Consider the following 14,160-nt stretch of genomic DNA (forward strand, 5'->3'; position numbering starts at 1 on the left):
CAAATTCTTTAAAATTAATTGTGGTGTGGTATACTTATCAAAAGGCATAATTCATCTGTGTAAGGCTTTGTTTTTAATTAATTAATTGCGTTCTGTCATTACAGTGGAAAAAATGAGATAAGCCTTGAACTTCATTGCATTATGATTGATCTTTGTCAAACTACAGTCAGTGTGTTTTTAAAACATAGAGTCTTTTCAGAATTTAAAAATTAGCTGCTAATATCTGCTCGGTATCACAGATGACATACATAACAAATGATTTAAGTACATGGACAGGAATCAGCACTTGACTCTGTCTCCCTCCTAGGGTTACCCTTGATTAAGAACTGTTACAGAAAGCCAATTCCTGCAGGAAAATATTTCCATAAATGTCTGACTCGCTCAGTCCCTTAATGTGCTTTGCATATTGCCTCTGACAAGTCTCATCTCAAAAAAACAATTTTCATATTATGCAAATAAAGATTTTGGTAAATAGGCTAGTTTTGTTTCACTTATGATCTCACATACATGGAAAAGCTCTTAGATTATTAGTGACAGGAACAGATGGCAATGCAGCTTTGAAAATCATATAGGTTCTGAGAAATGACATCTAATAATGAAATCCAGCCAAAATTATGTTTTGGCTAAACCTGGAGTGGAGATGTGTGGTAGTGTGATCGATGTATTTAGAAGTCCGGGTTATGTTCCTTGATGTCTAGATATTAGGTCTTAAGCTTGCTTTTTCTCGGGTCTTACTGAGCTAGAAAAGCTCAAAAAATGCTGACGCTGATATAGTGCGATAAATCCATTTTGATGTATTGTCAATATTTCCCCCATCCACTGGTGCTGGGCCTTAACTTACTTGTTAAAACTACAGTTCATGTTTCTTTTTATGAAGCCTTCTCATTGTATCCCAGGAAAAGCTGCAGGACTTGCATTCGCCTCTATCCCCTGGCAGCGGGGCAAGCCTGCTTTGAGGATGTTTGTGAGCCAGAGTTGCCTACCTCTTTTGCTTTTAAGGACTCACACTATTCTGTTTCCAAACACAACCATCTATTTAGAATCTCTTTTTGATATTTTGAAGAGTACTTTACTGCTCTAAGCAAAGGTGTCCTCTGCAAATAGTCTGTCTCCTAGACAGGTTCCGTTTTGTTTAAAATTTCGAATTAAAATTCGACTATAGTACTCTGTTGATAATTTACTCAGACTATAAATTCAGATGAGTTCAGAGAGTAATGTTTTTGGTGTCTGATTTACATTGTAGTTCGTTGACTTGTAAAGCCTACATGAATTATTTGCTGAGATCTTAAATCAACTTCCACTTAATGGTTAAGTTTTAAATCCTTAATTATTTAACTTTCATTAGACATAATTTCCATAAGGCATGCCTTTAACATAATTGTTTTAAGGGGCCCCCTTGTACACCCATTTAAATAACTTTTTTCCATTAGTTTCCTTCTAAAGATGACATAGTTTTGAATGAATTGATTGCACCTGGTTGTCTCTGTGAAGTATGTACTTTGTGAACTTTGTGAATTACTACGTAGGCACTTAATGCAGGACGAACATTGCTTGTTAATCAGTTTTTAAAGCGTATGCCGTGTGTTACTGCATATACCGTGGGATCTTGCTAGGTTGGAGAATTAGGTCTGTGAGGGATATATCTTATGTCACGGCCTGAATGTTTTTCCAACACAACATAGCAAAACCTATCTTACCAATTCTTTTGAATCTAGTCATGTTTGGGCTCAGATTTTTTAAATACAGCAAGAACTATGATTGGGTTGGGGCACCTGGGTGGCTCAGTCAGTGAAGCATCTGATCCTTGTTATCAACTCAGGTCTTGATCTCAGGTTGTGACTTCAAGCTCCCCGCATTGGGCTCCGTGCTAGAAAAGAAAAAAAAAGAAATCTATTTGTGTCAGTGTGAAAACTGGTCTTTTGTGTGGTTATTTAAAATAAAAACTTTATTAACTTGAGGATATGCTTAGAAATTTTCAACTGCTTTTTTAAAAACTTGCCTTACTCTGAGAATATCTTCTAATATATTGGAAAGTAACTCACGTGCCTTCAAAAAAAATTTGCCTCTACAATTTGATTTTTATTTACCATTAAAAAGTAGTTAACATCGTTGTAATCTTAAGAACACACTAGATTTTTTTTTTGTTCATTTATTTATTTTGAGAGAGAGAGAGAGCACGAGCAGGGGGAGGGGCAGAGAGACGGAGGGAGGGAGAGAATCCCAAGCAGATAACGTGTTGTCAGCACACAGCCTGATGCAGGGCTCAATCTCACAAACCGAGAGATCGTGACCTGAGCCAAAACTAAGAGCTGGATGTTTAACCAATTGAGCCACCTAGGCGCCCGAAGGACAGACAAGTTTTAAAAAAAAAAAAAAAAAAAAAGAATTCTCTAAATTAATCAAGTTTCAGGTGTGTGTTAACAAAGTCAGTCTCAGTACAGGTGTGGTGCATAGAGACGCTGCCCAGGGATTTTTCACACCGTTTTTGTCCTTAACCGTCATCTTACCCTCCTCTCATGATTCAGACTTCTCAAAGGGCAGCAATTAAAGTTGATGAATTCTGCCTAATTTGTTTTTACCATGTTGTGAACTCCTGAAAAATAACTAAATGGCAAGTTTTTCAATCCAGGGTTTGCTTTCTTTGTAGGTGTTTCATTATATCCCAGACCAGGTAGGACCTAGTTGATAAATATCTCCGTTTGTTTCCCTCAGGAGCCTTGCCAGATAAAGAGGCCTCTGCCTCCAGTCTGGTGAAGACAGTGGCGTGCAAGTAGCCTCTTCTTGGGTTGGGTTCTGAGAAGGGGCTGAGTGTAGCAGGAATGAAAGAATAGGGTTCATGTTATCTATTTGGCAGAGCAGCTGAGCATTGTGAATAGTTAAAATTGACTTGTCTGATGGGGCGCCTGGGTGGCTCAGTCTGTTCAGCGGCCAACTTCGGCTCAGGTCATGATCTCATAGTGTGTGAGTTTGAGCCCCACGTCAGGCTCTTGTGCTGGCACCTCGGAGTCTGCTTCGGATTCTTTGTCTCTCTCTCTCTCTGCCCCTCCCCCCCTCGCCCTCTGTCTCTTTCTCGAAAATAAACATTTAAAAAAATTGACTAGTCTGAATGTAAAATTCTGTTGTTGACAAGAGGAGGTATGGAGCAAATTGTTGGATGACTTGTAGAGTCACAGATGTTGGTGACCTCACCCACAGGGCTGTGGATCAATTATATAGAATTCCACGGCTTTTTATAAAGAGGAAACCTTTGAGGGGCCCCTGGGTGGCTCAGTTCCTTAAGAGTCCGACTTCAGCTCCCGGTATGATTTCACGGTTCATGGGTCCAAGCCCCACACCGGGTTCTCTGCTGTCAGCACAGAGCCTGCCTCAGATCCTCTGTCTCCCTCTCTCTCTGCCCCTCCCAGCTCTTGCTCTCTCTGTCTCTCCCAAAAATAAATCAATAAACGTTTTTTGTTTTTTGTAAAAAGAGCCTTTGAAAAGATACTCTCTGACCCATCTTTCTTTCCTCGAGGAGACCCATGTAAACAGTACGAAATGGCATGCCCTTCATTCCACCGGCCAGATATTTTGCTTCTAGAGCATTGCCATTCCACCAAGATAGCTCATTAATTTTACTCCTATTATATCTTCTATATGAGTCACTACTCTGTGGGTTTCATACTCCTTTCTTGACTGCTTGCTCATTTGTTTCTCGATACATACAGCTCCTCAAAGAAAATACTACCCCTAGGGGGGCCTTTAAGATGAGATTATGACTAGAATCCTTGCATGAAGGGATTGTATTCACATGGTAAAAGGACCACACATGCCTTTTCTCATTACTCCTAAAAGGCCTTTCTGGCTAGATTGATAGTTAGCAAGTCTTCTCAGTGTGCTTCTGTGATATGGCAGGTGGAATTATTTAATCTAGTCATGCCATCTTCTTGGTTTCATGTTTCAACAAAAAATAGAACACAACACATGCTGGATTTACATTCTTGGACAGTGGGTGACATGTTTTCCTTGATCTTCCTACTCTTAGATACATATGAAATGTTCACCAATAGGTCAAAAGGACTTCTTGGTGTTTGTAATTGAATACATAAAATTTGAATTGTTGTCCCTCTTTGTGGCCAGGCAAGTATGTGTGATTGAATTTCTTAACAGCTACCTGTGCCGTGTCCTTTTGTAGGATGGGTCAAACCTCAGTGCGAGTCAGAGGGCCTATGCACCCGAGCAGCTACAGAAACAGGACAATTTAACCATTGACACCCAGTACTACCTGGCTCAGCAGATCCACCCGGTCGTGGCTCGGATCTGTGAGCCAATAGACGGAATCGATGCTGTCCTCATTGCAACGTGGTTAGGTAAGTGTCCCCAGCTCACATAGCCTCTTACCCGGCTGCCTATACCAGCAGCCATGGTCCTCCCTCAACTGTTGCAAGCCTGTTTATCGGCACCGTATGTGTCGAGCACTTCTTTGTTTATAGTTGGGTATTTATTTTTGTGGTTGGTTGATTACTCTCTGTCTCCCTTCATAGGCTGGGGAGCCCACATATTTGCTCCCTCTGTAGCCACATTCCTGCTCCACAGTAGGCACTCAGTCAGTAAATGTCGAGGGAAGAGAGGGAAGGCAGGAGAAGAGAGGAGGAGAAGATCGTAGGCATAGTTCCAGTGTCTGAGCTTACGTTGTCGTTGCTTTAATCGGTGAACTTCTATTAATAAGGAGATTGATGGTATCGTGATGGGTGGTTTATCTTGTCTCTATCTCTAAATGTATTTTTGTATAAAGTGAGTGTACACAGCTTTTTTTAAAGAGTAAAAGGTTTAATTTTTAGTATACAATTCCCTGTGAGTATCCTACTCTAACTTTATTTTAAATTCTTTGAAAACCAGACTTGCTGTTACCTTCTAGGAATGAGCTGATTCCTAATTTGTCATCATCCCAGGAGGTATTGGTCAACCCCAAAACTTCTGTGTTTTGACTTTTTCCTGTGTCACCAGACTGTCATCTCTTGCTTACAGATGCATTTCGTTACTTGCTCTGACTTCATTTCTAGATGGCCAGCATGGAAAGGGTTACAGTGCTTTAAGATGTCTACTCTCTTTCCCATTGTCCGCAAAGATGAGTATTTTTAGAATACTGCCTAATAAAGTCCTTAGATGACGCCTCATAATCTGTAAGTGAAGTCCAGGTGCCATTGACATCTCACAGTCTTTAACTTTGGCAGTTGTAGACTCTAACTTTGGAGCTCCAACCTGTATTTTTAGCCTTATTTCTTAATCGGTATACTTAGGGTCCCCTTAATGTGGCATTGCTCATTCTGTCCCTACTTCATGGAAAATTCTCCCCCTCTTCTCATTGAAATGTCTGACTTAAGACATGGGTGTTGACATCATAGGGACTTGGGTGTCCATGCTGATTCTGTGTTTCACAAGCTCTGTGGCTTTCACAAGCCTCCAAACCTTGTTCAAAGCCTTGGTTTCTGGAATCCTAAGGCAGAGTTGTTCTGAGGGGGCAATAGGCTGATGCACGGGTGAACCTCTGCCCGGGCCTGGAGCAGAGAGGGTGCTGTTAGCAGCCACGCCCTGCGCTCCTGCCCAGCCTCTGCGTAAATGTGTCCACGGCCTCTCCAGTCCCTAAGGTTTATACGTAGTTAGTGCTCACTCTGCATGTGTGGACCCGGATGTGTGCCATCCTGCCCCTGGTGAGCATTTTCCTGAGCTTCTGCCTGCTAGCCCTGACTCCACTCTTCTGCCAGTGTCTGCTCTGGAAGTGGAAACTTATTTTTGACCTTTGCCTAAGCAGAACATAATTAGGATGATAAAATCTGCTACCCAAATCGCCATGTAATGTGTTCTCAGAGTTGAATTGTATTTGATGATGTTTATAAATCCTCAGCGGGGAGGAGGGGCATCGAAGCGCACAGTAGTTGTTAGCTTCTTTCTTTCTCATCTCCGCATTGGGTGCTGCTCTGTCGGATACCGTACTAAGTACTTGTATATGTTATCTCATTTAATCTTTGCAAGAACCTCATGAGGATGTGTTGTATTCGCTCCATTTTACAGAGAAGGAATCAGAGGCTCAGAGAGGTAACTAACTCGGTCTTGTCACATAGCTAGTAAGGGGACTGGCTGCGTTTGGATGGGACGCAGCTCTCTGTGAACTCCAAAGCTCTTCACCGCTGCACCACCCTCTCCTACCTGTTCTTAGCTCTGAGAGGCGATGACACAGCTCTTCAAGCAGGAGTGGAGTGGTGTGGATGTGAAGGCACAGGAATTTCATCTTCATGTGCCCTCCTCTCCCTGTTGCACCCACCAGTGGACATTCGCAGTAAAAACCCCCCAAGAAGAACCATTTTTTGAAAGAGTAGGGCTCCCAGTTTTTCCATTTGTACCACCTCACCAAGAACCTATTCTAGAGGCTAATTGCTATCCTTTCCTTCCCTGGTGTGAAATTTCCCAGTGGCCCGGCACTGAGCAGGAGTAGATGGATGAAGTGCCCCCCCTGTCCCGGCCCCGAGTGACACATAGTTAGTGACATAGTTAGCACTGAGCCTCGCCTCGAGGGAAGGGTGGTGGAGCCTGCCTGGTGGGCAACCCGATACCCGCTCGTGCATCTCAGTACTGGTCCCAGAGGGACCCAGAAGGATTTTGTCGGTTCTGGGGTCATATTTAAGGTAGTTCTAAGTTAAACAGTGGACACATTTTGACTTGCTTAAAGACAGACTTGATCCTAATTGCCACTGCCCTGTGGTCACAGGCTCTGCCTTATGAATCCAGTTTTCGCAAATCATTTTCCAAGCCCATTTTCCAAGCCGGTAGCCCCGTGGGTCCTGTCTGCAGAGGGTTCATGTTATTACTGACCAGGCTCACTGTGCGCCCGGAGCCCTCCGTACTTGGGCACAGCTCCACCCAGCCTCCACCTCTCCTAGCCCATCACCCGCCACCTCTTGGTGCCAGGTAGCCACTCAGAGCTACTGGGAAGATCTGTGTCTTTGGTTCCCAAGGAGCTGCTGCGACTCCCCCTTTTTATCTTCCAGTGTTTATCTTGAGCCGCTTGGCAGTGGGTCTTCGGCCGAGGGCCTGTGAAGTTGTCTCCATTGTGCTGTCCCCTCGTCCTGTGCTCGTCCTCTGCTCCCACGGCAGCTCCTGTTGTTACCAACAGGCGCTGTCCGCATCTCTGCCTGTATTAGTGAGAAACCCCCAGTCCTTTCTCTCTCCCTCTTTGCCCATAGGAGGTCCACATGCATGAAGTGCAGGACTGCAAATGTCGTGGACCATGAAGGTCTATAGAAAACGTGGAAGCTCCCCAGGCGGCTCTGTGCCCGCCTTTGCTCCCTGCCCTCTGCTGCAGGAGCCATGTTCTGATCTGCATCCTTTATCCCTCCCCCGCCCCCCCAGAGAAAAATCAGGATGGCTGTTTTTCACTAGGGGATTAGAGGCCCCTGTTACCAGTTCTCCCTTAGCCTGTGGTTTTAAGGCGGAGGAGAGTGGAGGAGGTGGGGAGGTGGGGGGAAAGTAAGAGGAGTGTAAGGGGGTGCATGGTTTCTAAGAGGTGCAAGCTGTAGGCATAAAATTACTGTAATTTGTTTTTAAAATTCTAAATCTGTTTTCTTTATATGAAAAAAAACTACAGTTCGTGAACTGACAATGTTAAATAAGTTGAAGTGTACAAATGTATACATAAAATACAGGCTCTCCAACTGCCTAATCACAGACATAAAATAACTCTCTTGCTTTTAATGTAGTTTTTATCTTTGATTAATGAAATGTATTACAGTGTTGAAACTTCAGTGAAGTTTGATACTTTGTCCTTTTAGTTAGTACAAAGAAATCAGGAATAATGGCATAATTTCATTTATGAAAATTATTAAGTTCATGATTTTTTATTTTTAAGACTCTTGTGGAGAGCAAGTATATTTTTCCACCACCTTTTTCTTTTTCTATTGCTTTTATACTGCTTTCCTTGAAATGAAAGGCAAGCATCAAGTGTTGGTTTTATCCTGTGGCTTCACTTTGGAAATTCTCTGACTATTTCTCCCTGTCAAAATACCTCCTGAGGTCTGTCTGCTGGCATGTTGCATGGCCAGGTGTTCTGTATAGGAAGGCCATTTTAGTGCAAAGGAGAGAGGATAGTCTATTAGATGAGTGAATGAATAAGTGTGTTGAATTGAAAGAGAATAATTTGTTCTCTCTAATAACTAATGGTCCTCATTATCCCACAGTAAAATATGTATCATTTTTCTGAAACCCATGCAAGATTATTGCTATTGGGCTTAAATAAAGCAAAATTTTACTCTTTTCCATCTGTGAACAGAAAAAAAATATAGTCTTACTCTTCTTACACAATAGCCCTATGGGAAACATGGCCACAAAAACTTAGAACTCTTAGCTTTTGTTCTCCAGACCTTAGGTTTTTTTTTCTCTTGTTCTAATGAAATCCCTCCATAGTCTGTAGAGGAAATATTCACAGTATGCTACAACATCCACATAGTCTTCTGTACCTAAGAAAACAGGCCAGTGATAAGAGTAGTCTAAAGCTCATCCCTGAGTTTCATCTTTTAATAAATTTATATTTCATGCATAAAAGTACTTAGAATTATGTAATATCTTTCCTCTAATGAGCAATAATTTGTATAATAACCATCAAGTACCTTTCTTCATGGCCATTGATCAAATTGCAGGCATGTGCCTGTCTGGGCAGTTTTGTCATTTGTCCTGAGAAACTATAGATATTTGAAGAATGAGAATTTAGAATTTAATCTCTGAAAGTAGTGTTTAAAACAAGACAACATGGTTAACCCAGTATGTTCCTGGATTCACTTGGAAAGTAAAAATTCCCTTTTAAAAAAATGACCCCATATCCCACACAGGTTACAGAAGGTAGTTTTTGTCAATAGATAGGGTCCAGTAACACCCAAGAAATGAGTGCAACAGCAGGCCAAGCAATGTCAGGGGTGCCTTTGACAGGCCTACAAAAGATGGGGGTGGGGTGGATAAAGTATAGGTGGTTGCGAGTAGAATGATGTCACCAGCAGGTGCCTCGGGGATCACTTTGTTGATCCAAGACTCTTGCCTTTTTTCACGATCAAGCTCTTAGAAGAACATACATATGTGACCATCATTTGCAAATCTTAAATATTTCCTATAACGTAATTAATAAAATTTAAAAAGTAAGATCGCACCAAAGGCAAAGTAGGTTATTATCTTGTCTGCTGATAAGAACCACCTCTTCTGGGATGGAGCGCCATTCCACCGTATCACCAGTGGGTCATGCTCCCAGCCTACCTGTGCATTCATTGGATACTTGAATGTTGAAGCCTGCTGGGCTCAGCGTCATAATGGGCACTGTGAGGGATACGAGGATGACTAGGCCATGGCTCCTTTACTCACATTATAGCCCGGGCCATTTTGTCCATTTCACCATGGTAGGGAAGACTAGTGGACAGCACAGTGCATGTCCCAAGACAGGCAAAATAAAGGATTATAGGCATTCAGGGGAAGCACAGACCACTTGTAGCTTGGGCCACTAGAGAAGAGTTGATGAAGGTCTTGGCATTTGGCATTATGGGCCGTGCTTTGGAGAGGCCAGTGTGGACTCGAGATTGGTTGCCTGTTCCCACCTCTCATTAGTTCTTCCAGCCCATTGCTGAATGGCAGTGGCCCCGACCTGCACGGCAGTGACCCGTGCCATCTCAGCCACTCCACATGCCACATGAGGGCCCGCAGTGACACTGCTCACCTAAGTCAAACAAAGATCCCTGGGAACTTGGAGCCAAACTCTGAGGCATGTTTACAATATTTGCTGGGACTGGTATTCTGGCTTTGTAATACTTGGAGTGTCCAGAGGAAGATGGGACTTTCTCTAATTTAGAAGTTAGGTCAATTTAAAAAAACTTTTTAACTTTATTGAAGAGTAATTGACAAATATAATTAAATGTATTCAAAGTGTACAAAGTGATGATTTTATATACATAGACATTGTAGAATGATTACCAAGATCAAGAGAATTAACACATCCATTACCTCATGTAGTTTCCGTAGTTAACTTTTTTCGATGTGGTGAGAACACTTAAGATATATTCTCAGCAGCTTTCACGTATATAGTGCAGTATTATTAACTATAGCTCAAGTTTTTTAAAAAGATGCATCATTTAAAAATTGTTTTAGTGTTTATTTTTTGAGAGAGAACTTGTGAGCAGGGTAGGGGCAGAGAGAGAGGGAGACACAGAATCCGAAACGGGCTCTGAGCTGTCAGCACAGAGCCCAACGCAGGGCTCGAACCCACGAACCATGAGATCATGACCTGAGCTGAAGTTGGACACTTAACCGACTGAGCCACCCAGGTGCCCCAAAAAGATGCATCATTTTAAAATGATACTTACCAATACTGTATAGCCTACAGAAAAATGACTAAGACATGATAAATGAAAACAGCTGAACATAGCATTAAACTTTATTAAAACTATATTAAATCTACATACATGAATAAGAGGAAAGGGTAAAGGTGGTAAATTATAGTTTCCTTATTGAAAAAGTAATATTAAAAATAAGACAGTTTTTACAAAATCAGAAGGAAAAAATGGTTAAACAATTACTAATTTCTAAAAGGTTTGCCTAGGGACCTCTGGCCTGGCTGTCCTACACCCCACTCCCCAAAATATTTACCAACATAGCTGGGGAGGAGAGGTCTTTGTTGTAGTAGCAGCAATCCTTGGTCTGTTATTTTGTGCTACTGTATTTTGCAAATATTTTTTCAGCATACACTTACCATCTTGTCTCAGGTTTAAATATAAGAAAGAAAATAGAAACACTTCTAGAGGTACACATCTCATTAAGTTAAAATTCACATTTAGAGCTATCATCAAGGGCATTAAAACAGTTGAGTGAGGTCATGAGGGTGCTGCACATCAGGATTTTTTTTCCACTTAAAATTTTGGGGATTATGTTTGCAGGACATTAAAAATCTTGCGGGTTTATTTGACCCAAAGGTTTGGTTATTATTTTTTACAAAATACTCATAAGTTTTCCATTTGTCTTATTGTTGCCGTGAAAGGCAGTTTCAGGTCTGCCGCTTGCAGTTGTTGATCTTGAAACTGGATCTTTAGAATTCTTAAAAAGTTTTATTATGGAAAATTCTAAACGTGTTCAGTAGTAGAGAAAATGGCCTAAGAATCCCCCAGGTGCTCGTGACCCAGCTTTAGCACTCTGCAACTGTGGACAATCTTGCTCCTCTTTTCCAGCTACTCCGATTATTTTGAAGTGAATTCTAGACACCATATAATTTTACCTGTAAATATTACATTTTACATTTTTAAAAGATAAGGATTCCCCCTTTTCAGCATAACAACAATATTATCACTAGTAAAAAAGAGAAAAAAAGCTCACAGTTGCTTCATTCCATCAAACATCCAATAAGTGTTTGTATTCCCTAGTTGTATTAAGGATACACTTCTTTTAAAAAGTTCTATGTTTGAGAGGCGCCTGGGTGGCTCAGTTGGTTGAGTGTCTGACTCTTGATTTCGGCTCAGGTCATGATCTCACTGTTCGTGGGACTGAGCCCTGCATTGGGCTCTTCTAACGGTGCAGAACCTGCTTGATATATTCTCTCTCTCTCTCTCTCTCTCTCTCCCCCTCCCCCTCCCCCTCCCTCCCCCTCTCTCCCTCTCTCCCTCTCTCTCCTTCCCTCTCCCTCTCTCCCCTTCCCTCTCCCTCTCTCCCCTTCCCTCTCCCTCTCTCCCCTTCCCTCTCTCTCTCTCCCTCTCCCTCCCCCTCCTCCCTCTCCTCCCTCTCCCCCCTCTCCCTCCCTCTCTCCCTCCCTCTCCCTCCTTCCCTCCCTCTCTCTCTCTGTCCCCATCCCTCTCTCCTCTCCCCCCCTTTCTCTCCCTCCCTCCCTTTCTCTCCTGCTGCCCCTCTCCCCAACTCATCTGCTCATTCTCTCTCTCTCTTTCAAAAATAAATAAACTTTAAAAAAGATAAAAACCTTCTTGTTTGAATTGGAATGTAATAGTCCATATGGCAGTTAATCTCTTTTTTCTTTTTCTTTTTTTTTTCTTTTTTTTTTTGCAACCATCCAATTTACTTGTTAAGAAACGTGGGGTTTTTGTCCTATAGAATTTCTCTTATTCTGGAGTTTGCCGAATGCATCCTACTGGTATCTTTTAACATGTTCCTCTCTCTCCTGTATTTCCTGTAAAGTGGTAGTTAGAGCTAAAGACTTGATCATATTTCAGTTCAATTTCTTTCAGTTTTTGCTAATACTGCTTCCTAGGTGATGGTGTGTGCATCTGTGAGATTAGAACGCATCATAGGCATATCATAAATATTTAGTACTCATTCTCTCACCCTTTTCGACCTGAATTTTCTTTTCTTTTTTTTTTTAACGTTTATTTATTTTGGGGACAGAGAGAGACAGAGCATGAATGGGGGAGGGGCAGAGAGAGAGGGAGACACAGAATCAGAAGCAGGCTCCAGGCTCTGAGCCATCAGCCCAGAGCCTGACACGAGGCTCGAACCCACGGACCGCGAGATTGTGACCTGAGCTGAAGTCGGACGCTTAACCGACTGAGCCACCCAGGCGCCCCCTGAATTTTCTAATAGTATAACATATATTCAGAAAAGCACACAAAACCTAACTGAACAGTGTAGTCAGCCCTGAGCTCAAGAAACATATATTATTACATATATTATTATATCCTCAGAAGAAGCCCCCTCATGGCACCTCCTAGAAACTGTCTTCTACTCTCTCCAGGAAATTCTTATCCTGATTTCTGACATCGTAGATGAGTTTTTCTCGTTTTTTGGATGTGACAGAAATTGTGTCTTTGCTCTTTGTATCTGGCTACTTTCACTCAATATTACGTTTGTTAGCTTCGTCCGTGTGGTTGTACTTCGTTCCTGTGTAGTATTGCACTGTATGCACTGTATGAATATACCACACTCGTTTCAGTGCATTTGAGGGTTGTTTCCACAACTGGGCCATTATGAATAGTGCTGTATTGAGCGTTCTTGCACATGTCTTCTCTTGAACACTTGCATGTGTTTCTGTTGGGTATATACTTAGGAGAATTGCTAGGTCATGGGAGGCCTCATATATGTTCAGCTTTAGTAGGTACTACTAACTTTCCAAAGTGGTTCAACTAATGTACACTCCCTGCTCTCGGTGTATAAGTGCCCCACATTCTTACCAATACTTGGTGTTGTGTGTTTTCTCCATTTAATGTGGTGGTATAACATCGTGATCTTAGTTTGTTTTTCTTTGATGACAAATGAAATTGAGCACCTGTTCACATGCTTATTGTCCATTTGACTATCTCCTTTTTGTCGGGTTCCTGGTGAGGTGTTTGTATACTTTTCTGTTGGGTTGTCTTTTTCTTACTGATTTGCAGGCATTATATGTTCTAAATATGAGTCCTTTGGAAATGTACGTCACAAACCTCTCCTGTTTGGCATATGGTTTCTTTCAAGTATAACGTCCATACAGTGAGATGCTACTGTCTTAAGAGTCTCATATATTCTGTTGATCAAGACACAGAACTTTTCCATCACCCAGAACGTTGCCTTGTTTTCCTTCCCAGTCATCATCCCTCCTCACGAAAGAAACCAATCATCTGATTTGTCTTACCCTTGGCTAGTTTTACCTGTTTCAGAATTTTATATAAATGATCTTCTATAATGTATACTTACTGTGTTCAGCAGCTTTCACTTAGAGTAGTTTGGAGATTTACCCATCTTGTGTATAGCATCATGCATTCTTGTTTCATTGCTGAGTAGTATTCCGTGTTAGATTACACAAGTTTATTTTTTCATTCTCCTATCAGTGGACATCTTGATTGTTTCCAGTTTCTGGTTATTTTGAATAAAGCTGCTGTGAAATTTCTTGTATAAGGCTTTTTATGGATGTAGCATTTACCTTTTAAAAATTCATTTATTTTTTCATTACTCATACTAAATAGTCAGTTTGTGTATTATTCTCTAAGAAGTCCAGATACATGAACGCTTGGATTTGTGCAAAACATAAATGATGTATTTCCTAAAAGGGATTTTTAGGAAACAGTTTTACAGCAGAATTCTATTATTAGCAACTTCAGTAATTATTACCAACACCTGCTTAGGTATATCAGTTTCTCACTTTACCCATTTGGAGTTTTATTCATAAGGATTTTTTTCTTCTTCCTC

The 14,160-nt window shown here is 41.6% G+C and overlaps 1 protein-coding gene across 1 annotated transcript in view; it reads left to right on the forward strand.

Annotated features, from left to right (window-relative positions):
• POLA1 (DNA polymerase alpha 1, catalytic subunit) overlaps window positions 1–14,160 on the forward strand; it is a 299,598-nt gene that overhangs the window by 128,861 nt on the left and 156,577 nt on the right. The window contains exon 32 of the mRNA XM_043570717.1: window positions 4,172–4,346. Coding sequence (XP_043426652.1) covers window positions 4,172–4,346 — 175 coding nt within the window. The remainder of the gene's footprint in view (window positions 1–4,171; window positions 4,347–14,160) is intronic.

This window comes from Prionailurus bengalensis, chromosome X (genome assembly GCF_016509475.1).
Source record: "Prionailurus bengalensis isolate Pbe53 chromosome X, Fcat_Pben_1.1_paternal_pri, whole genome shotgun sequence".
Classification (NCBI taxonomy): domain Eukaryota; kingdom Metazoa; phylum Chordata; class Mammalia; order Carnivora; family Felidae; genus Prionailurus; species Prionailurus bengalensis.